Consider the following 24,885-nt stretch of genomic DNA (forward strand, 5'->3'; position numbering starts at 1 on the left):
GGCTGATTGCAGATTAGTGCAAAGGAAGCTGTTGTTTCTGTTCAGGATTATGATGATGATATCATTGTATGCTGGATTTAAAAACCCCCCGAATGTGTTAATCGGTTATCACCAGCTACCCAAACATTTTGGCGTCGTGACATCATTTAATTACGGTGATAAAGGAACATGGCTTGACCGTTCCCAGGAAGAAACGTCATAGTCTCCGAGACGGTGGAGCGTCCCGCTGTAAGTCGCTGTGATCCTGCCGTGTCATGAGCATCCATAACCGATTCCCTTCACAGACTCTAGAAATGTGTACTAGACACTAGAGTTGTCTACAGTGTTGTCAATGCGTACAAAATAAATCAAAATCTCAACCATTCTTTAGTCCTTCAAGCCTTTGGAAATGAACATATCCTTTTTTTCCCCCCCGTGTAATTTTCCGTCTTTTGTGCGAGTTCATACGAAGAGAGACAGAAGAGACATCATGGTGCTTTTTCCTCTCTGTCTCTCATCACTTTGATAGCAAAAGCAAAAAAGGAAAAGCTGGTCGCAATTACAACGTCGAGAAGAAAGGACGCGGAGAAAAACGGCGTGTGTTTCCATCCCGACATGAATCAAGACCGTGTGCTGTAGTATAATGTCCCGAAAAGCAGCACGGTTTCTCATTCCTTTTATTTGGGTTTCTCCCAGGATTCCCATTTGAAAATCGGACCTTTTAATTGCATCAGTAATACTCGGATTAATCTACATTTGGCCTGAGATAGCGATCATGGGAGTTATGTCATCAGTTTTATCAGTCGGATGTCTTCATCTCTTTATAATAACCATGAAGTGAGGGACAGTACAGTGGACAAATGCCTGTTGAGTAGCTTTGAAATACATTTTGGCCTTTTAATGGCCCAAGTGTGTTCCTGGGGGCTGTGCTATCGTTCCGTCCCTTTGCCGCTCTTGGGGGAAATAAAAGACTGTAGAAAATGAGGGGAAGGTGACGTAGAGCTCAGTTTCCCACCGCAGAGAGAGTTCACACTTTCACCCATTTGAGAAATCCTCGATATAATCAGGTGTTTTGCTTTTCGATGCTTGGACTCTGAGAAACTTACAGTTTTATCATCTCAGCTGAAGGGTCCCGTAAATTGCCTACACGGTGCAGCAAATCACAGTCCATCCATTTGTGTAGGATTATACATAGTTGTTGTCATCACATACGTATTATATCATAGGTTAATTATAATTATTTGAGCTGATCGCGAGTATTTGAGCTGATCATGAGTTTGTGAGCGAGTATTTGAGCTGATCATGAGTTTGTGAGTGAGTATTTGAGCTGATCGCGAGTATTTGAGCTGTTTGCGAGTATTTGAGCTGTTCGCGAGTATTTGAGCTGTTCGCGAGTATTTGAGCTGATCGCGAGTATTTGAGCTGTTCGCGAGTATTTGAGCTGATCGCGAGTATTTGAGCTGATCGTGAGTATTTGAGCTGATCATGAGTTTGTGAGCGAGTATTTGAGCTGATCATGAGTTTGTGAGTGAGTATTTGAGCTGTTTGCGAGTATTTGAGCTGTTCGCGAGTATTTGAGCTGATCGCGAGTATTTGAGCTGATCGCGAGTATTTGAGCTGATCATGAGTTTGTGAGTGAGTATTTGAGCTGTTTGCGAGTATTTGAGCTGTTCGCGAGTATTTGAGCTGATCGCGAGTATTTGAGCTGATCGCGAGTATTTGAGCTGATCGCGAGTATTTGAGCTGATCATGAGTTTGTGAGCGAGTATTTGAGCTGATCGCGAGTATGTGAGCGAGTATTTGAGCTGATCGCGAGTATGTGAGCTGATCGCGAGTATGTGAGCGAGTATTTGAGCTGATCGCGAGTATTTGAGCTGATCGCGAGTATTTGAGCTGATCGCGAGTTTGTGAGCGAGTATTTGAGCTGATCGCGATTCCTTGAGCTGATCACGATTATTTGAGCTGATCATGTTTATATGGACAGACTGTGATTCTTTGAGCTGATCATGTTTATATGAACTCTTTGTGATTCTTTGAGCTGATCATGTTTATATGAACTCTTTGTGATTCTTTGAGCTGATCATGTTTATATGAACTCTTTGTGATTATTTGAGCTGATCATGTTTATATGAACTCTTTGTGATTATTTGAGCTGATCATGTTTATATGAACTCTGTGATTATTTGAGCTGATCATGTTTATATGAACTCTGTGATTATTTGAGCTGATCGTATCTATATGAACGGATTGCGATTATTTGAGCTGAATGCAGTATTTTGTATATTTAACCTATGCGCTAAACACCTAACACACAAGAATCTTCGGTTTTGGCTTCATTGTTTTTTTTTTCTCTTTTTCTTCTTTTTTTTAATTCTGTTCACTTGTTGTCTCCTGTGACTTACTATTAAAATCACTTTTTAAAATGTCCGCTATATAAAATTTGTTCATTTATACGAAACGAGTCCATCGCTTCCGATTCGGAATGATTTCTGTTTTAACGAGCCAGCGGTCTGGCACTTCCCTGATAGCTTTGTGTTGGCAGCAGAAGGACACAAAGGTCTTATCAGTCATCTTAATGTAGACATGACTACCCCCTGCCCACAGGGTCAAAGCTCCGTCCTTGGGGGCATTTCTCACAAATGGAAGAAGCCGTCTATACACTGATGCTGGTCTGTTCTCTATCTTACAGCAGTCTAGGCTAATAATTGAAGCAGCTCATAGGAAGATCATGCAAGTCAGCACTTTGCTAGAATGAGGCTGATGCACATTTAATCGTGCATTAAAACACAGCAGCTTGGCTTGTTAACTAGCAAGGGGTCGTCATTAGAAGCATGTCTCAGGCCTGCTCGCGTTGGGTAGTCTGTCGTTTTGTAAGTTAGCACAGATTTTAAGTGTGTCGGTATGGAACAAATGCACTATTCGATATTCAATTCATTTACCGTTTGTTCAAATCATGCATTTATTGATGCTCACTTTGATGATGATCCCTTTCTAGTCTCTAAACAGGCAGAGCCGTTTAATACCTGATTAAATGCAACAAGACGCATCAACAACAAAAAAAAAAGGATTCCAGTACAATACGAACACTAAGATGCATATGGTAGGCCGTATGTAAATGAAAACCAAATCCCAGGCTGTCTTTGAAGTCTGAATTTCAAGACTTCAAAAACACTTTCGAATGTTTTTTTTTTTTTTTCTTTTCTTTTTTCTTCAAATGGCAGAAACGGGCTTCCCGAGTCTGAAGTTCGTTTGATAATCACGACCGATCGTAGGAAATAAAAATGGATCTCCGGCGAAAGACATTTGAAAGACGACGGGTCCAGGCGAAAACCAGATATCTGTGATCTCTTTGCAGTCGTTTACACTTAAAGACTCGCTCGAATAAGGCGACGTAATGAAAAGGGACGTATCGTGACCGTAAGAACGATTTGACCAAGAGCAGTTCGTGGACAGTCATCTTGGTTCTAATGTATTTTTACCATCACTGTGCAGGTCCTCCTCTCCTCTCCTCTTTCAGCCTTGTTTTCACATGCAGCTCAGAATATATACCGAAAAGATAAACCACTATGTAAGTGTCAGTGGCCACTCGCATAGCTTGACTGGATCGCTTTGCTTTGAATTCTAAAAAAATAAATAAATAAATAAATAAAAAGTGGCTGAGATTTGAGAATTACTTCTCGTGTAGTTCCTCACACACATCCGTTCTCCTCTGCTTCCGAGACCCCGAGGCGATACGCTCTCATCTGCCAGTCTTTATTTATTATTTGCAGTTAAGCATCACATGAATCGAGTAAACACGTCGATGTACCTTCCCCAGCCGTTTTAACGAATCCCTTCCCACTCCTCATCACCTTCTCCGTTCTGACTTTCCAAAACAGCAGGATGGGAAGCCAATCGCAGGCAAGCCTGATGTATTCCCATCATCCAGCGGGTTTATTGGGTCATTTGGTCTTGGCTGTAAATGGAGATTGAGCTTCGGGGCTGGCGTGTTGTAGTATTAGGCTGAGCAATCGCACTGGAGGGAGAGCGCCAGACAGCTCGACGTTCATTCAGGGCTTCGTTCGTCTCATCACAGATTCACGGCATCGTTTCGATTGTTCTGTCGATGTGTTGCAGAACGGGTACGTGCTGTTGATGTACCGTATACCGCTTGGTAAGATTTCACCTGAACGCAGCGTTCATAGCGACACCTACGTAAGCCCTTGACGTGAACCTTCATAAACGTTCGTAACGGGTTAATCCAACAGGTGTGAGATGTCGTCAAAGCTAGCTTTTGATTTCAGTTTGATATCAAGTCATCACCCGAGTCTTGTCGACATAACGTCGTTGTATCGTTTTACGGGCCGACTCGCATTACAACGCTATGTCTGCTGTCTTAGTAATGTCACCATAGAGTAGCATGCTGAGTGAAGTCAATAGGAAACGTTATATTCTGTGAAGCATCCTTTGCTTATCGATACGTGGTAAAACATCATGAATGGCTGCTGTGTAATATGTTATAACGGTATCACATAGTGAAGATGTTAACTCTGACGATCGTTACATCGTTCATTAATATGTATGCAAATGCTATGACGGCAGTAATCTAATTATCGACCTTACTCTGAGTAAGACAATAATGTGATCAAGGTGTTTACATGAGTCGCTTTTAGAACACTCCTGTCATGTTCCCGTTTTGCATGTTCTAGAACATAGTTCGATTAACAGCACACGTCATTACGTCACCGCGCCACGCCGTCCGACGTCCCTCCAGAATTCCACGTATCGACATGCAGTTCATCTTCGTTATGGGACTGAATACAGTTTTGGGTGTTTTTATTTCTGTTCTTTTTTTTTTTTAACGGACGCTTCAAGTGCGGTTAATTATCTGTCGTGCTGTACGTTCTAATCGAAGCCGTGGGCCGCGTCCCAAACCGCGTACTTGCCGTCTGTATAGTAGCCGAGATGCATGTATTTTTCCCCACTACAGGCCTATAGTAGGCAAGTATGCGGTTCGGGACGCAGCCGTGCTCTCTCGTTTGCCGTAAAATGTTGAGCGCTGCAGCGTGTGTACGTGTCCTGTCGCAAAATGCGCTGAAAACTCTCGCACGACGTTAATAGTGTGATTACGGTGTGTACGCGTCTGTAATGCACGTCGATAATGCGACTAAAACACGAAGACTCCACCGGTCTTAAATACGCTAAGCTAAATCGGCTGTTATGACCTTGTAATGTCACTCGACTCGGTCAGGAGCGTTATGTTCGCTTAACCCTAACATCGACGAACACAGCATTTCAGAAAAGTCGATGCCAGGTGGAATAAGCCATCATAAATTTGATATATAAACACAGGTTTATATCCGATGTCGTTAAAGGGCTTTGTAGTCGACGTGTCAAATTACGAATGCTGCCCATAAGTACAGTGTTTCTTCACATATGTTTAAAGGCAACATTTTATATTTGTAAATCTTCTAATGCAAAGTCAGTTGTTATGACGGTATAATGTCACTTGAATCGGGCAACAACAAAAACGACAAAGGTATTCGTTATGAACCCTGACGCCTGTTGGATAAGCCATCACGTTATTATGTCAGTACTAATACAAGGCTTAAGTAGTCGTCATATCGCCTTTTGACCTTCTAAAGTCACTTGACTTGGCAATTTGTCACCAGAATTGACAGTCAGTCTAAGGAAGCTAATACCTGATGGAATATTATTATTATTATTATTATTATTATTATTATTAAGTCTGGATGTAGGTTTGGCAATTGTTATGAAAGGCCTATGTAGTTGTCACATCCCCTGTACTCCTCTTTCACACACACGAGGCCAAGTTTGTGCAGTATTCGTGACTAGTAAAGTCAAACCTGTTCGAGTCGTCCGTTCAGTCTCGATGTTTTCGCTCCGTCACAGAGGCTGGATGTTTATTCACGTCAAGCTTCCCTGCTCGAGCCTGTTCTCTCGATCGCACCGTCTCACCCTCCATCCTGCTGCGCTCTTCCACTCGTTCTGTCTCATTACATTTAAATTGTACTAGTCTGCTCACTGCGCTGTTGTGTTATGGCACCATATGGAGTCGCTGGAGGTAGAACGCATGCATCAGGACTTTTTCAGTGCTTGTTAGAAACTGTAGCAGCACGCAGGAGTGCTAAACTTTCACACTAAACACTCGCTCCAGGAACATTTGGGTAAAACCGATACTCCATCTGCTTCTTATTCTGTCTCTTTTACTTCTTTTTATTTATTTATTTATCTGTTTATTTATTCTTTACAGTTTATTTCTGTGGCCGTCAGTCGATTTTTAGAATGGTGATGAAATTGAGATGCCTGTTTATCTAATATTCCCTGTCATGTAGAGCATCTCTTTTGGTGATGTGATATGTTCGTCAGTGCATAATTTAACAGCTTTTCACATTTCCTATTGCCTCAAGAGACGGTTGGTTAAGATGACCCAATCAGTTTTAGAATACTGTTGATGCTGCTTTGTGAATTTATTACAAAAGCGCCCTCTGCTGGTGATTTATAAAAATGACATTTCAATCTATATGTAGAAATAAGTTGAAAAGAAAAAATGCTCATGGTATGACTTGTTGAGTTCATTATTCATATTGACTTCTCTCTCTCTCTCTCTCTCTCTCTTTCTCTCTTTTAAAACCTAGAGTGCTGGGAAAATGGGTCATCTCATTGAAGCAGTGAGCCAGAATGCTGAAGTCATAGCAGGCTGTGAAAAGCCAGATTAGTGATGTGCGAGTGTGTCTAGGCTGTATTCACGGTTAGAGCTCAGGGTTAAGAAGCTAGCTCATTGTAATGATTCGGGTCAGCGTGTCTCTCCATTGAGACAAGCCAGAATTAGGGAACTTCCCACGCTTTCAACATCCCACTAAGGCAAAGCTGGCGAAAAACGACCTGAACCTTGTAAATAGTTAACCGCACTTCCTTTAATGCTCCTTAAACGTGCTTGAAGTGTGGAATAATCATACGTTTCAACTCAAAGCCTTCTGTTTTCCTCTCTTTTACAGAAGGAGCTCAGTTTGCCCAGGAGAGGGAGCTTGTAAGTAAACATTCTTATTGATTTCTAGAGCTTGTTATGCCACATCCGTAAGCCAGGTTATATGCGGTTCATGCTCACAGTGTGTTTCATACAAACATCATACTGACACAATGGTTTATTTCATATCGTTATACTGTGTAAATGTTTAGGGTTTTTTTCTACTTTAGTTACATTACCAGTTCTACATTATGACTGTTATTGTGAAATGCAGTGTAATTTTTTTTACTACTAATGACATATGATGCATTTGAAGAAGTACTATTATATACAATTTCAGAGCCCGGTTTGCTCAGTTGGTAGAGCATGGGACTCTTGATCTCCGGATCAGGGGTTTGAGACCCATGCCGGGGTGAACCCCAGACACTGGGGGTGCATTGAGTAGCGCACTCGGTGCCGGTTCAAAGCCCGGATAATTGTGGAAGGGTTGTGTTAGAAAGAGCATCCGGTGTAAAACCTGTCCCAAATCAATTATGCAGACAATGGAAGATTCACTGTGGCGACCCCTAATGGAAGCAGCCGAAACAACAACAACGACAACTATTAAATACAGTTTCTGTAAATAGACCTAAGTTTGTTTTTTCTCGGTAGGCCACAAAATAGTCTTGTATCACCTATATATACAGCCATAAATTAAATGTAGCTAAAAGATGTTTTAATGTGGGGAAAACCACAGACCTGGCAACCCCGATGGTGAACGTAGCTCCAAAACTGATTTTCACGATTTTCTGGGATTACGAATGACATGTCTAGACCCATGTCCTCAGCTGTATGGAAATAACTTAAATAACACTAATTACAAGAAAGACAGAGCTTTCGAATCATTTTTGAGTTTCTTGACAGATGGGCTTTTCTGTCTGTCCTTCATCACGTCTGGTTTAATTGGCATCCTACAGATACGGTTGTGCCTGTTTGCTTTCAGTTATTTCTAGCATTTTGTATGGAATATTTCGAAAACTTCAAAGAGAATGTGTTCAGATTTTGTCGGTGTGAATATTCAAGTACTCCTGAACATGTCATTCTATGTAGTTAAAAATAACATATGTACCAAAATTCGTTCTTTTATTGTTGTTTTTTTTTTAATGCCGAATGACTAAAATGGCTTTGGCGAATCAATTTCACTTCATTAAAAAGCACTTTGAAAGCATGCTGTGACTAGCATTGGCTAACTTAGCTAGTCAGCTGATTAGCGGGTATTAAAGTAGCCTGATTTTTCAGACGAGTGGTATTTCACTATCTGAGTCTTAATTAGCCTTGCCATATTCTCAGTGATTTATATAAACATAGCTAAATATGTAAAAAAAAAAATATATATATATAAAACATTATCATAAGACTCATCACTAACGATAGCTGCTAAGCTAGCGGTAGTAAACTAGCTTACATTTTTTTTGCCAGGTCAAGTATCTTTATCTTGATTTCAATCATCATATCCCCAGTGAATTATTTCACAGCTGGAAAACATGTCAAAACAAACCCTAACAACGATCACTAAGTGAGTTGCCTTAGCTAGCGCTGCTAATTTGTAGTAAACTAGCGCACATTTTTCTCAGGTTGACATGAGGGAGATTTTTGCATCTAACTCTCACTGTGTGTCAGGTTTCTTACTATTTTGTTATTACTAACATTAGAGTAGGATAGCTAACAGGCCTGCTAGGTTAGCATGTGACTTCTGAGGTAAAAGTTTCTGAAAAATGGGTCGGTTTGAATTGTGTTCGCTAACTTGACACGAACACATTACAAGAATGTTCTCCCAATCAGCCTTTCAACTCCTCAATCGTTTAAAAAAAAAAGATCACAGTTTTTGAGTTCAAGAGTGATTTAAACAGTTTGTTCACATTTTCCAGCCATGCATCGATCCATTTTCTATACCCCTTATCATACAGGGTCGTGGGGAACCTGAAGCCTATCCCAGGGAGCGTGGGGCACAAGACGGGGTACACCCAATCCATCGCAGGGTACAATCACATACACATTCACACACCATTCATACACTACGGACACTTTGGACACGCCAATCAGCCTACCATGCATGTCTTTGGACTGGGGGAGGAAACCGGAGTACCCGGAGGAAACCCCCGCAGCACGGGGAGAACATGCAAACTCCGCACATACAGGAAGCGGCGGGAATCGAACCCCCAGCCCTGGAGATGCTATATTATAGCCTCAGGCATGTGGGTTGGTTGGTTATTTTTCTCCTTTTTACAATTGGAAGTTAAACCTAGCTAAAGATGCCATTCAATAATAGAATGACACATTTTTTAACCATGCTTTTAACAGATATTGATCACATGATGCATCAAATTGTCATTTTCTCCGGGATTCTTTCTCTGTGTGCCATAAAAGTATTTTGAGAACTCACCGCATATTCCAGCAATTGCTGAATTGACATGAAAACGAGTTCTCAAAGTTACTTTCAGAGTGCATATCTTCAGCTTTGTTGCGGTCGTACACCGTTTCACCCAGTTTGCCGTTTTCCTTGTCTGTATCTGTCCTAGCGTGAACCGTGTCCATTTTCCCGTGGAGAACTCGTAGGGATTGTGTCAAACCATCACTCGTTCAAGTTGTCATTGCTCCACTTCTCAGTTCTCGCGCTAGCATCTAAGGCTCTCCGGCTCTGTCGTGACGCCTAACCTTGGATTTTGGCAGCTTCTGTCCGTTTCTTCCTCTAGCACATATGAGATTCCAGCCTGCGGCCTGCCATCTGGAAGAGCTGCCTGGCTTATTATTGATGACGGCTAATAAAAAGCCCCCACACACACAACGCTCAATCCTGAATCATATTTATGCCCGGCTGTTGCAGGATGTATAAGATAACAGCCCGTGTTAAAGCACTGTTTACACAGAGGGTTTCAAAATGGAGCTTTAGCCTCTTTAGGAGGGAGTTTGGCTTGGAGTTGTCTGGGAAGTCGTCCAAAAATCACTGGAATGACGGAAGATATGATCCAGGGAATGATTGGCAGGCTTTATAAACACATGTTGCTGACAACAGATATCATGTAAACAATATCTCATTTCCGTTCGGGGTTCATTTAGATTGGAGTGTTTGGTTTGGTTGGTGTTGAAGTGTTTGGTTGTTGGTTTTTTGATCAATTACTGTAAGAGCCGACATGACAGGTTTCCTGCGTAGTTCACTAAATCTATGGCCTTCTATATACGGAATATGGCGTCTCAAATGGGATAAAAACGTCATTTATTAATCAGAACCTGCTTTGGGATGATTCTGCTTATGACACCACACCATGATGATGATGGTCCCAATTATATATTTATGTCCTGTTTTATTTAAGGGACTATTCAATCGTACACGGTTTATTCACTGACATACAGCACCACAGCTGTCTACCATCCAGATGGCATGCGAGCTGAGCCGAGCTTTATAGATAGACCTGGAAACGGTGCAAGCAGTCAGTCATCTGTCAAAAAAAAAAAAAGTCACCACCAAAGTTTCTTTCTCTTTTCAAATGTCCGTAGCCTGGTGGCTGTTATGAATACGATGTCATTTCATTCATAAAGTCTAATGGTTAGTAAAAATTCAGTATCAAAATTAAGTTTGTTCCATTTCTTTCAGACTGTGAGTTCGAACCAACCTACTTTTATTTATTTATTTATTTATTTATTTATTCATTCATTCATTCGAATGCGCAATTTTGCGTCCGTTCGATAAAATTTTCAGGCAAGGCATCGAAAAAAACAGCGAGAAGAAAATATCTCGTGTCAAATCTGTTCATCAAGTGCTCACGTAACATCGGACTCGTTTTAATACGTTCTCGTTTCTATAATAATATGATGGTTTATTAACTTCATTAACATTTATAAAAGCTGTTCCTCGCATCATCTCTCTGGAACAATCCGAGGTAAAGCTCGATCTTTAAGGTTTCCGACGCGGGAAAGTCTTCTAGGACGGACAGCTTTCTGATTTCTGGACAAGCTGCGTTAAAAAAAAATAAAATAAATAAAATAAATAAATAAATAATCCGTATTAACTTCACAAATAAAAGAAGCTAGTGACGCTAGCAAGACGTAACTTGCTTTGTAGAGGTTCCAGCAGTGGTTGTTCATTACTATATAACCTTTGTAGTAAGTGTAATAGGATAAGAGGAATAAAACACATAAGGACATGCTGTTGTAGGAAAATAATTCACGTCAAGATGGTAACGGGAACAGTCCTTTGTTTAGGGCCACATCACCCCACCTCGTTGTTCATTATTTTCCTATAACAGCATGCCCCAACGGGTTTTATTCCTTACTTGAATGACGGTTATAAATAAACACGAACATGAGCTGTTTGCATATTTTAACGTCGGACACAGGCATGGTTTAGCCACAGGAGATTATACAGCGATAAGCACGACAGGTCACTGTTAAAAGTACAAGAGAGCCTTTTTACTGCATCTCGGAGAAATAAAAATGATCATGAATGTAAAGGCGTTGCTTGAGCTTAATCTCTTCCTAACTAAGGGAAAGTCTTTCTTTGTTGTTGTACTCGCGTGGGTGTGGGATTGTTTCCATTCTCTGGTCTCTTTAGTCTCTCTTAGTTGGTGTGAGGTGAATCATCGTTCTTTATGAAGATCCTGAACTCGTTACTACATGAACAGGCTGATAAAGAGCCTTGAAGAAAAACTGTCCTCACTCTGTTGTCATGAGATCCACACCTGTTGGAGCAAAATCCGGCTTCACGCTGATGGGATCTATTCGTGTGGCGAGATTAGTCCCAGAAATGCCACACCAAGACCTGAGAGAGCTTCCGAACATGTTTATTACCAGATATGGACAGCTTGACGTAGTTAAAACGTTGAATCCGACTTCTCTATTTATTTCACGCTTGATGCCACGGGTTTAAACATGGTTTGTTTGGGTTTCTTGACTAAATGTACCTCTTTGCAAAATAGTTTATAGGTTGTTTGTATGTTTCTCAAAGCGCAGACCTTTCCCTTTTGGTGGACGTGTATTATCTGAAATAGGTCAGACAGGTTAGTTTTCACCTGTTATATATTTAGTACTTATGTCTGTCTATTTTTATGGCGCTACTTAATGTCACTCACTCGGAGTCATGTCGTGAAAAAGATCTAGAAGAAGAAGAGCTAGATCCACCATGTTGTCTAAAATGCCATTTCAGTGGGCGGGGCTTGGGGGCAGCTGGCATTTCGGGTGTATGAAAACATAACAAAAATCAGACGCAAAGAAGATTCCAGAAGTTTAAACGTCTCTGAACTGTTAGGAAAGGGTGACCCGTAAGTGGTGTTTTTGGAGGCAGAAATGCATTTCATGTGGTTTCCAGTCTGTTTAAGCTAAAAGTGTTGACTGACTCTCTTTACTATAGGCAGAGCTCGGAAGATAGCGTATTTTTTTCCCCCAGTGACCGTCCCAGAAACGGTCTCAGATGACCATTTTAATTTGAACCGTTTTAATTCTCCCAAGGCACCCGTAACTGTCCCAAATACTCAACTATGTGCTTTTAAAAATGTCACCGCAAGACAACATGGAAACCTGAAAGAATTTTATGGAAAGATGGCAGCAGTGTTTATTCAGCTAGAAATTACTGATTAAATTTCAGAATCGGTGGGGGGGAGTGAGAGCATTTTTTAATTTTTTTTTTTTTTTTTTTTAAGCGAGTGAAAGGACTGGAAGTGAATAATATCAGGGTTGGAGGAAAAACTGCCTCAAAATCAGCAGAACAGTTTGACAGGAAAGGAAATGTCCTGAATTTATTTAGCAATTAAATCAAATTTTCTTGACGAGCTGTAGTGAGGAACGAACGTCTAAAAGAAGAAAGAAAAAAAACAATGCACAATTAGTGTCATTAATTCTGTTTTTCATCACGACGTCGCGCTTTAACGTCAGTGCTAATATAACTGGCTAACACAGCAAGCAGGATCATCGCTTAGCATTACTACATTGAACAAAAACTTGGGTTCAAGGGTTTTCTAGAAACTCGCTAAATCCCCAAATCCATTGGGATTAAGGCACCGGATCACTCCAGTCACCTTTGCCCTGCTGAACCGGTGTCTTATGTAAAAGCAAATATCCAATAAACCCATGTGATATCTGATTTCATTTTGGTCCTGAGCTTCTGGACGCTTTATAAGAGCGTTATGATTGTTTGTCGAGGTCTCGTCGTGATGGTTCCTGCACGGTTCTGTGGCACAAAAGATGGCATTGAAATGCAAATGAATGTTTTGAAGGACACTGCAGTCTGATTAATCCACATGTCTGTTAGCGCAGGATGAAAATAATACACCCCCCCCCACCTTCCAAAAAAAAAAGAAGACATTTTGATCAATGACTTCTTAAAAACGCAGTGTTGGGTGAGGCTTCATTGACGAGGTCTAGTGTAGTCTAGTGTAAAGATGATAAAAATCCCTACTCTGTGTTTGGCTCTGCTGACGTAAGGGTCTTCCACCAGTGGAGGAGGGGCGGGCTGGATCCCAGGCATGCATGTTTGTGTATGGGTGAGAGAGAGGGAGAGAAAGTGTGAGCGGCAGAGGGATAGGAGGAGAAAGAGAGCCATTGTCCAGCCTCTTAGTTCTCCACAGGCGAGCGACGATCTCATCTGACGGCTAGAGGTAGAAGTATAAGGACAGAGAAGGGGAAAAGAATCAGGACCAGACGATTTCCGTCCCCGTTTGACGTGACGTGAGGTTCTGCGGGGAGAAAATAAATCGTCTATCATGTGTACAATAGATCAATCGAGTCTAGCACAGCCATGAAAGCCCAGCGGGAGAGGTTAAGGATTCCGGGGCTGACACTCGAGTGAGTATTTCCCCTCTTTTGTGTTTTGCGTCGTCTTCGTTTATGTGTGGAATCATTGAGAGGTGCAGCATTACCACAGCAGCAGCTTCTGCAGTATTGCCCTAAGAGAAGAGAAACATCATAAAGCTAGCCAAGGTTTGCTGTGTTCGAGCTGATCTCCGAGCAGTTTTAGGATTCGCTCTTGTCATAGGGTGTGTATTGAATCGGCGAGAACTGGAGCTTGAATCGGAGTGTTTCAGAATGGACGTTCGAGATCTGCAGCTGTAGAACCTGCCAGTCTGTTTGCATGAGGTAACGTACGAAGATACGGCTCCTGGTCCTCCTCGCCGTAATCCACTCGATGACGATGATGGAGATGCTGCGTAGCCCGAACGTCCGAATTACCCTTGTAGAGACCTGAGCCGTACCGTGTAATAATCCGTCCCGTGTCGTATTTATTTACCGAGTGCTCTCGTACCTCGTTCGCGTCTCGGAGATTTGTTGTCGTAATAAGATCTCATTTTGTTCACAGAGGTCACGGCAAGCACATGTTTACATCTGCGGTAGATGCGTGTTGCATCACCGCTTGGTGTTGCTAAGCACAGCATGCATGCTTATCTCCTGACACGTCAGATCAGCACTTTCAGGTGACGTGATCGGTTTAGCTTATCAATGGTCTTCTGCACCACCAGCAACGCATTTATGCACTTGCAGGCCTTCGATAAACAGCCTTGGGCGAGGAAATTTGGAGGTCATGTTGCAGTGTTTGCTTTAAGCAGCATGTAGCGTGTAGAGGTTCTATTTGTAGGCTCTAAATGCAAAAAATCAATGACTAATACTAATAGAAATAGAAATACTAATAGAATTTGGTATGGGAAGCATATTGGGAGCTGATTGCTGACATTATAAGATTGTTGTTGATCGAAAATCTGAACAGCGTTTCTCATAGGTGGAGAATTCATAGGTCTGGGTTCTTCTTTAAGCTCTTTTTGGATATGAACAAATTAAAAAAATAAAAAAATAAAAAAGGATATATTTATTTATATCTCAAATGGACCATTCCAATCAATGCTGTGGTGCTGCTCTGTGGTAATGTCTGTAATTCTGTATAGTAGTTGTAACTGGAGCATAGTGTATATATATATATGTTCTGCAGAATCAGGACGTTTCAGGCACATTTGAAATGGTCGATTATCTCGAAATGGTGGACTATCCGCTGGTTTCACCTCCAACAACCTCAGAAGCACGTTGCAGGACCGTCCAAAACGTCCCGATTCTCCAGAAACGTTGTGCTCAGTTTTTACTCCATCTACACTGCAGTTACTTCCTGGATGCTTCAAAATTCCTAGACCTCTTCTGTTTCGTATTCTTTTCTAATCGAATGTTTTTCCTTACAAATGAAATGATCGGCAACAACTCGAGTGAAACGAACGAATCTTAGGAATAGTTACACGAATTTCTATTTTTCTTAGTATTTGGTACGTGCCCCTTTTTGCTTGAACGACCTGTTGGAGAACCTTTTAATGGTTCCTTTTAATGGCTTGGAGAAGCTAGGAACCGAAGCTAAGAACCTTTAACTATCCTTGAGAAACTCTGTTTTTTTTTGTTTTGTTTTTTTTTCTTTTCTTTTTCTGAGAGTGTATAGGTTCTCAGAAGGAATAGTGCTACACTGTACCTTTCCTTGTCTCTGGGACAGTACTCTTATCTTTTGATCTGTATATTTCACTTGTCTATATAATGACCCTTTAAAATGATTTCAGGTGCATAATTGGACTGGAGATAGTGCTAGAGTACACTACATGCACCTTTTCGATGTATTAATATACCTAATAAAGATACAAAAAGTGTATAGTATAGTCCGTACTATGTAAGGCCGTACTTTGGGGTCAGCATTTACGAACCGTGATTTGACTTACAGCCTGACTCCAAGAAGCTTGAGCCCGACTCCCACAAGCCCTTGCAGCCCTTGCAGCCCGCTGCACGCCTTCCATTTTTGGAGGTAAGAGCACGCACGCACGCTTCTTCGACATTTTGTTTTCCAGGAGCCGAAAGGGTCAAGCGTCGTTTCGCGATCTCTGAAGTCACTCGTGTTGATTTTCAACAGCGACGGTAAACGCAGATGGCCAAATGGTCTCCATTCAATGTTAAGTTTTGCTCATTTTATTTTTCAAAAAGCTTTTATATAATTTCATCGAAAGGGACGGTGGGCTTATATAACGCGCTGAGCTTTTGTGTCGGCCCTCTTTCAAGTGCAAAATAGGATTTGTGGCTGAATTGAGTGGCGGATGGAATGGAGGAAATGAGGTCAGTCCAGATCTTAAGAAAAAGTAAGCCGTTCTTGGGGGGGGGGGGGGGGTTAGGTTTCGAAAGACAGCGTTTTTTGGAAATAGCGAATAAATGAGATGATTGAATTGAATTAAAATGGAATAATAAAGCAAGACTGGAACGGATTTCCTGCGTCCCTGCACGAACTAACGTTACTGCTTTTGATTATCTAGGCAAACATTTGAAATCATTGTAGATTCATCATTAATAATCCGACTGCTTTGTGTCTGTTTTATCAGACAGCGTTTCATCGTCAGACAGCCGATGTGCCGTGTCCGTTCCATTCCGTAATGACCAACGAAACAGCAGACCATGACGTCCACCAATCAGTCTTAATTCCTCTAATGTGTGTATCTGGACCGGCGACTGAAACGAGCCATTGAGCCCTTTTGTGTTCAAACTTGAATTCACGATTACTGGAAATAATATCGGAACAACGTTCGTATCCTATGAGAGCCCCCGAGTTTGTGTACGTTTCTGTCCTAATGTGACCCTCGATTGATCGGCGTTGGAATATCACACACGAAGCCCGTCTGAGATTAAGCTGCGGCATGGACGCAATCCAGGCCTCCTTTAATCAACAAGTTTGGTGGGATTTTAGTGATGAATAGACGAGAGTCCAAGCAGCAGCAGTACATACAGAAGAACGTGTTATTAGTGTGCTCTTGTTTAATCACAGCTTATCTGAGATTTAACTGCTTATCAGCAGCTTTAACAGTTCAACAGAAACCGTCATTTCTGTTCATGAGTATAACTGCAGAATAATCAAATATGTTTGCCAAGGAGGAGTCGTAAAACATCAGTGTGTCAATACTACTTGTACTTGGGTTGACACATAGATAGTCCTTGTTTCAGGATAACTACCAGGTAAGAGATAAATAAATAAAGGACAGTCAAGGATGAGGACAATCGGGACGATAAATAATAAAAATTATCACTTTTTATTATTTTTTTTTTTTTTTACAGTTTTTATTTGAATGCAACGCAACTATTTTGATGGAAGTTTCTTGGCAGACCTATATGACAGGATGCGTATTGTTATTATTATGCAAATGTATTCAAGGACCTTGAAATATCGCTGTCAAATCGTCCACCACTAACTCTACCTTGGACTCTCTACAACTAAAAGCAGCACTCGTGGTTTATTCACTGTTTGCAGCTTCCTCGAACGGAAGTCCTGACAGAAATTCATGGCTCTAAGTAAAGTGAGTTAGCAACTCTCCTGATTCAGGTCTCCGGGGGTGCCTTTAATTCATCCTCTCGTAATGGGGGCACCGAAACTGTGCAGTCCTATCTAGAGCGCAAGCTGCTAGATAGGACCCTTTGGGACATGGCAACCAAGAAAGAGATTAGGCCTGATGTTGTTGCTAAAATCAGCAAAGCTCAGCTGGAAGAGATAAAGGAACCCGGGCTGGGTAACGGACTTTGGTCTCGTTGTTGGTAGACTGGTCGTTTTACGACCGTTATTCTGCGTGTGATGTCACATGTCGTCAATATTACCTGGATCTCCTTGGAAAATGTTCCTAGATTGTGTTCGGTGTTGACTGTCTGTCAGATTTTCAGGTTTTTGATACGTAGCTGTCGCTAGAGAGTTTGATACAGTTCATCAGTAGATGTGGTTATGTGGAAGAGAACATTGACATTAATCCATTTGGCTGATGTTTTTATCCGCAATGTATTATAATTGAGCTGAGCAGATGAGGGTTAGGGGCCTTGTCCACCACTGACTGAAATGACAAATGACGACCCACAGACTTTCCTGGTAGTTTATCTTGCTTACTGACCACTAATTGGTACTTGACCAAATCTCTGGAGTAATCTTGAAACATGAGAATACATGAACTTTACATCCTGTGTTGATATCCCATTATATCGCGGTGTTCCTGTCGGAAATTGGTGGAAGTGCCAATCAGACGGCAAGCTTCAATATTCTGAAGCTTATACCCAGATAAGTGTACAATAGATATCAGATACTCGTTGATATCTGACTGGTGGATGAACTTTAGAGTCCTGTACAGAGTCCTGACCTTAACCCCGTTAAACACCTTTGGGATGAATTGGAATGCTGACTGTGTGCCAGGACTTGTCGCCTGACCTCACTAATGCTCTTGCGGTTGAAAGGGCAGAAATTCCCACAGCCACTTTACAGAATCTAATGGAAAGCCTTCCCGGAAGATTGGAGGTTATTATAGCAGCAAAAGACGGACTAAATCAGGAATGGCATGTTCACCAAGCAAATAAGGGCGTGATTTGGTCACGTGTCTACATTCTTTTGGCCGTATAGTTTACCGTATGATGTGGAATAGATGTGGTGGTGTTCACCATTTCCAGGATGAGATAACAGAGGATTTGGAGCTGGATTTAACCATTTGAAAAGCAGTGAATTTCCATTTCAGACAAGCTTCAAAGCAGCAGTTTGATAGGCTGGAGCAGGGCCAGATGGGGAATACTGATGATGATGATGATGATGATGATGCAGTCCTGCCCTGACTCATTCGCCACTCCTCCCCATCTCTTCTGTCTCCTCAGTTCCAACCAGGATGTGAAGTGGTATATCCCTGTCACTCGATATGGAGAGCGTTTGCTGCTTATCCTCCACACACTCAGTCAGCTCAAACACTTCAGTGCAGTACGCAAGTGCAGCCACTGTAAATAGTCGTACCTTCTTTTTTTGGTTGGGCAAACTGTATAAAGGCCAGCAAACCTTCTCCTGTCTCGTCTCTGATCATTCGGTTTGAAGGACGGGCCGTCTGCATCACGGCAAACAAATTCCTCAGCTGAGTCGAGATGTGCCTGGGCAGCTCTCTGCGAGCGGTGGAGTTACGTTGAGGGCTAACTGGAATGCTAGCAATGGACACTTTTCTTCACTCAGTTTTCTGTAGCTGACCAGCATTTTTTAGACCATGTCCACCTCAAGCTTCTCCATGCCTCATTTTCTTAATGGATACAATCTACAACGGTTACAAAGGTAATCAAGGGAATGGGGCTTGATGCTTGCAGTGAGGCTTACAGCAAAGCTAGCTCATGTTGAGGCAAAAGCATCGCCTGTCAAACGGGGAGTGCTCTTCGTGTTGGATTTTATCTGTATGCACATTATTTGAGGAGATGTTCGATTGTACTCTAGGTCCAAATGCTCAAGTCCATATCAAGGGGCAATTCTTGGCTCGTTTGACAGTCATTGTTGGATTCCTTTTGAACCGCAGATTGATTAGATAATTGTCTGTTATTTTGTGTATACAAAGCTTCTCCAAAATAGGAGTTAATAGGTATACCCACTTATTGTTCTTACTAAAAATATTAGTGTTTTTTATTTATTTTAAAAAAATTTTACACATACGCAACACTAATCAGGGGTTTGCTTAAAGACTTTCAAAGCTGCTCACTTTCTTGTATAAAAATTATTTGGTTGTTTTGAGTTGGCACCCGTATAAATGCTCTTTATATCGAGAAGACATTACATGCTCTGGAGGTTCCAAAATGTCTGTGTTCCTCTCTGTGAGTAGGTTGCTTGAATCTCAGGTTTGCTTGAAGCTCACGTTCACGTGAAGCTCAGGCTTGCTTGAAGTTTGGGTTCGCTTGAAGCTCAGGTTTGCTTGAAGCTCAGGTTCATGTGAAGCTCAGGTTCGCTTGAAGTTTGGGTTTTCTTGAAGCTCAGGTTCATGTGAAGCTCAGGTTTGCTTGAAGATCAGGTTCATGTGAAGCTCAGGTTTTCTTGAAGATCAGGTTCATGTGAAGCTCAGGTTCGCTTGAAGTTTGGGTTTTCTTGAAGCTCAGGTTCATGTGAAGCTCAGGTTTGCTTGAAGATCAGGTTCATGTGAAGCTCAGGTTTGCTTGAAGATCAGGTTCATGTGAAGCTCAGGTTCGCTTGAAGTTTGGGTTTTCTTGAAGATCAGGTTCATGTGAAGCTCAGGTTCGCTTGAAGTTTGGGTTTTCTTGAAGCTCAGGTTCATGTGAAGCTCAGGTTTGCTTGAAGTTTGGATTCGCTTGACACTAAGGTTCATGTGAAGCTTGGGTTCACATAAAGCTCAGGTTCGCTTAAAGCTGGGGTTCACGTGAAGCTCAGGTTTTTCTTGAAGCTCGAGTTCACTTGAGGTTGGATTTTGCTTGACGCGAATACCAAACCACTTTGTTGAAGTGAACCAGAGGTCACTTTCCTGGTCGTCACCCGGTCCCGTTAGCAGTTTTCACTCTCAACCAAACATAAACTCTCGGCACCAACAAATTTGTGTTCCGGAAAAACCTACAAGTTTCTAAACGTCCCAAGGCATCAAAAAGACGTCGATGCATGCAATATAATTACCTTACATCTCTAGTTAGACTGAGAGTAATAAAGACTGACTGTTTCAAATCTGTTTGTCAAGTTACTTTTGTTTAAAAGGACATTGATTTAATTCACCGCTTTTACGAGCCTGTGCAATAACGTCTTTCAATCTTTACCCATAACAGTCAGGCAGACTTATTGCTTTAATCTGTTGAGCGTTCAAAATGGGTTTACATTGGATTCGTCTGTACTTGCGTATGTGCAAATAAGAGATCAAACGCATAAGTCGGAACACTATAAACCAGCCTTTTGTTATTAAGACACAAAACATAGTTCTTTTTTTTTTTTCTTCTCTTTTTAAAAAAAAAAAAAAAAATTTGAGTAACCATGGGACATAACACCTCCATTAATGCACACTGCATTCACTCTTAACCCCTTACTGATCCATTGCCAATAAAAGCATCATTTTTCTCGAGCTGAGCTAGGATCTTGTGGTAATATCTGTAAGCTGTTCCTTCGTCCTGCCTTCTGGTGTCATGGCATCACTGACCAGCCCACTTGTTTTCCTAAAAACCGGTCCTCTGTTAAAGTTTCATCCGAACCATCGTCCAACATTCTGTTGGAAAGACAGATCCTGTGCAGACTCGGCCGGTCGAAATCTGTGGAAAGAATGCGACGTCTTATAAACTACTTGAGGGGATTGATGATGGATGTTTCATTTAAAAAAAAAAAGGGCTGTATTTCCATAATGGCATGGTTGGGATGAACAATGCTTTTTCTGGTGAGATTCACGTTGTATAAAATCCAGACGAATTCGATATTCACGTATTTCTATACCATCATATCTTCAGTCTGGTGTCAGATGCCCATCCGCCTGCTTCAACAGTGCGCCTTATTTCAGTACAGTAGCACCGCGCTAACTCCGGAGCCAGCGAAGAGGATTAAGAGAACTAAAAAGCAACCTGTGGTTATTATGTTTTCTTGCTTTTGAAGGTTATTTTCAAGTATAGCCGCCATCAGATACATCTCGGGTGTTTCATTTTGAAATAATGCTAGCATTTGATCAGTTGTACGAGTCGTGTCATTTCACTACTAAGCTGTAGGAGGCAAAATACTAGGGCAGATTAATCTCCATCAGTTCGGAGTATTTGCTCCGTGTGAGGAAGTTGTATAAATAGCTGTGGTAAATCTGATCCTCTTTCACTGAGCACCTGTGAACTACATTTTACATACCTGCCGGAATGATGAATGCTTTACGCCTTTACTGGACTTTCCGTCCTCGTCAGGATGACCTGCCGAATGCTAAATTATTCGTTTGAGGATTATATCGTTTTAAAGTGGTGTATGGGGGGGGGGGGGGGGTGTTTGTTAGCTTAGACGTACAGTGAATGAATAATTAATGAATATTTGTAGGAATGCGTGTTTTGTTGGTTTTTTTATTATTTATTTTTTTATATGGATGCAGAATGTCAATGAAGAGGAAACCGAGATGGAAAACCCTTGATATGACGTAGCATTAATGCTTCATACACACTCGTAATTTTTCCGGTTTCGTTCAACTAAGGGTGGCAGAAAACAATGCATGGAAAAGCCCTTATTCTAGTTCAACGAATGATTCAACTTCAGTTTGCTTGTGTTTGACATTTGTAGCCATGAAGATGTCATCCATCAAGTAAGGAATAAACCACTTGGAGGCAAATAATCAGCGACATGGTGGTGTGATGCAGCCGTTTGCTGTTTCAACCCCAAAGTGTTTTATTCCTCTTATACCAGAGTGCATTGCCAACTGGGGCTTCGGTGGCTTGGCGGTTAAGGCTCTGGGTTACTGATCGGAAGGTCGGGGGTTCAAGCCCCAGCACTGCCAAGCTGCCACTGTTGAGCCCTTGAGCAAGGCCCTTAACCCTCTCTGCTCCAGGGGGCGCTGTATCATGGCTGACCCTGCGCTCTGACCCCAGCTTCCTAACATGCTGACATACATCAATAAAGACTCATTAAGTGTTACAATTTTCTACATATTAAAGAATATAAGTTTGTACTTTTTATCTGTTTATAGTTACGTGTAATGTTGGCGAACGTCCAAGAAACAAGTTGGCGCGTCTTATTACTGTTTATGTATCAGCTATAAATCGGTAATTCCCTCACCAACTCGCCAAGCTATCTTTATTTTCCTCTCTTGAAGTTAAGACAAAATAATAATAAAAAAAAGTAGAGAAAGCTGTCTGTCCTGAAGCGTTCCCTGTGTCCGAAAACATACATTTACAACTTTACCCTTGATTGTCATAAATCACTGACACTGGAGACGACTTTCTCAATAAACTTCTCCTTATAGAAAGAATGACCATATCGATTATTATACGTGTTTTTTTAAATCTGTTTATGTAGATCATAATCGAGGAACATAGCCATACGTTTAGCTTTATTTACATGACAGGATCTATGAATACACATATTTCAAAATGTCCTAGCATCCTCCTGCCATTCCTTATAGCTAGCCAGGCTAGTTAACTAGCTTGTACGTGCTTTGTTCACGAGTAGCTAAGCTAGCACGAGGATTCTGCTGCTAGAAGTTTCCGCGTAGCATGTCCTGCTAAACGGAATTTTCCATATCAGACTGAGATGCGTTCCGTGTTTGCTTGCAAGCGAGCTCAATGAAGATAAACAAATTCATTGCCAACAGCTCGGTACAAATAGTCTACATTCTGATTTTCACCTGTTCATGTCAGTCTGTATCTGTGTTGTCAATGTGTCTGATTTTATTAGATTTTTTTTCTGCATCAGTTATGACGAGATCTTTATAAAAGTTTTTATGTAATAACTCGCACATTATGGATACAGAGATCTGGATAAGTCTTCAGAGCGGTCGGTCCGTGCCCTCACTCGACTGTATGGAGGGCACTGTGGGATGGTTAAGCCAGTGAGCTAATAGGATCTACATAATGACCTCTAATCGTCCTGCTGTTGAAGCTCTCGGTTCCTGACGGTCAGTGCGGCTGTGGGAATGGCAGTATTCTGGCGCGTTTAACTGCGTTTGGCTGTAAACATCGGGACGAATGTGGACTAGCGTTGAGGATGTGTACATCACTACTTTGATGAACTATCTCAACAGGGCCAGGTGGTACAGCTTGTGGAGAAAATCAAGAAGACGGTATTATGGCGTCGTTAATTAATCCTAGAAATATTTCAACTGTTAATGTTTTTTTTTTTGTTTGTTTTTTCTCTCTCCCATTTTTACAATCAGAACATGGGCTGATCTAACATTTACAGGTTTCTGAACTTTTGGCGCTATGGGTTTTGTGGTTATTATGTAGATTATGGAAGTAATGAGGAGGATGAGTTTAGAAATAAGGATATTCACCTATTCACACATTAATGGGTGTCATTATCTTTTATTTAAAAAAAAAAAAAAAAAAAAAAAGAAAAAGATTAACAGACTAGCGCAAACTCTCCCTTTACTCCAGGGGTGTGTGTGTATATATAATGTGTATATATATGTATGTGTGTGTGTGTGTATGTATATATATATATATATATATATATATATTTTTTTTTTCTGTAGGAAGTTTGCTAGTAAACGTCAATTCCAGATTTTTCTTAAATGAAAATTTTTAGCGTTAAAGTGACGCAAAAGATGATGCAATACGCATTGATTGTCATATCACGACAGTCCGTCGTGAACAAATGGATTTTTTTTGTTTCGTTTGGTTGTCATGGCTTCACAAGCACGGTGTAGACAATGGTTCATTTTGACAGCTGATGAACATGACATCCCAGGAAACGATTGATTTTTCAGTACACGGACTATAGAGATGGAGTATGGAGATTTCTATGGGATAAAAGAAACTTATATAATGCAGCTTTATTGCACGTTTTGAACAGTCTTGTGGATTAAACGTCACTTAAAGTCAAAACCACACGATGTTAGGAATAAAATGACGCCATATCGTTACTGTAGGAACGATGAACTAGTGTATGAACTAGTACATGTACCAGCTCATAGGTAGTTCTACGCGCTAACTTGTTTCGTGGACGTTCCCCAACGTTACATGTAACTGTGAGCAGATAAAAAGTAGAACTACCTATGACCTTGTGTGTGTGAAATTATGTGGCTGGTGTTTCGTTTCAAGGCTGAGAAACTTGGTACAGGGAAAGCGTCCTTTCGACAAAACATCTGAAAAACGTAATGTCTGTTAGCGTAAAATCCCAGGGAACGATCGATTTTGAAGCATTACACCATCTAAGCCAGTGTCTGTAAATGGATTTCACAACATTTATGCTTCGGGAAGCAAGTTTTCCATCGATTATAAGATTTAATACATCGAGTTCATCACTGTGAGAGGTTCTGTGTTTAACCTGGTTCCCTTTCTGAAAGAGTTCTGAGGAACTAGAACCCTTAACTGTTTGTTTTTTCAGCTGTAGGACGGGTAACAGGAAGAGTCTTATAGGAAGTGGACAGTCATCAGGCCTTCCTCGACCACACTCCCCCTTTTCTTCACACACAGGTAATACACTCTGTCTGTCTCTCTGTTTGTCAGTGTTCGTCTGTCTAGTTTGAGGCCATGCG

The 24,885-nt window shown here is 41.3% G+C and overlaps 1 protein-coding gene across 10 annotated transcripts in view; it reads left to right on the forward strand.

The window, feature by feature from the left end:
* Positions 1 to 24,885, forward strand: part of mast4 (microtubule associated serine/threonine kinase family member 4) — a 97,887-nt gene that overhangs the window by 45,225 nt on the left and 27,777 nt on the right. For 4 of the 10 annotated variants that reach the window (XM_053676808.1, XM_053676809.1, XM_053676810.1 and 1 more), the window contains 4 exons: positions 6,978 to 7,009; positions 8,893 to 8,964; positions 15,657 to 15,737; positions 24,735 to 24,823. In XM_053676808.1, the coding sequence (XP_053532783.1) occupies positions 6,978 to 7,009; positions 8,893 to 8,964; positions 15,657 to 15,737; positions 24,735 to 24,823 (274 nt within the window). Of the gene's footprint in view, positions 1 to 6,977; positions 7,010 to 8,892; positions 8,965 to 13,163; positions 13,760 to 15,656; positions 15,738 to 24,734; positions 24,824 to 24,885 lie in introns of those variants that run through there. The other 6 variants (XM_017460100.3, XM_053676812.1, XM_017460104.3 and 3 more) reach the window with 3 other exon arrangements.

Source organism: Ictalurus punctatus, chromosome 28 (genome assembly GCF_001660625.3).
Source record: "Ictalurus punctatus breed USDA103 chromosome 28, Coco_2.0, whole genome shotgun sequence".
In the NCBI taxonomy this organism is placed as follows: domain Eukaryota; kingdom Metazoa; phylum Chordata; class Actinopteri; order Siluriformes; family Ictaluridae; genus Ictalurus; species Ictalurus punctatus.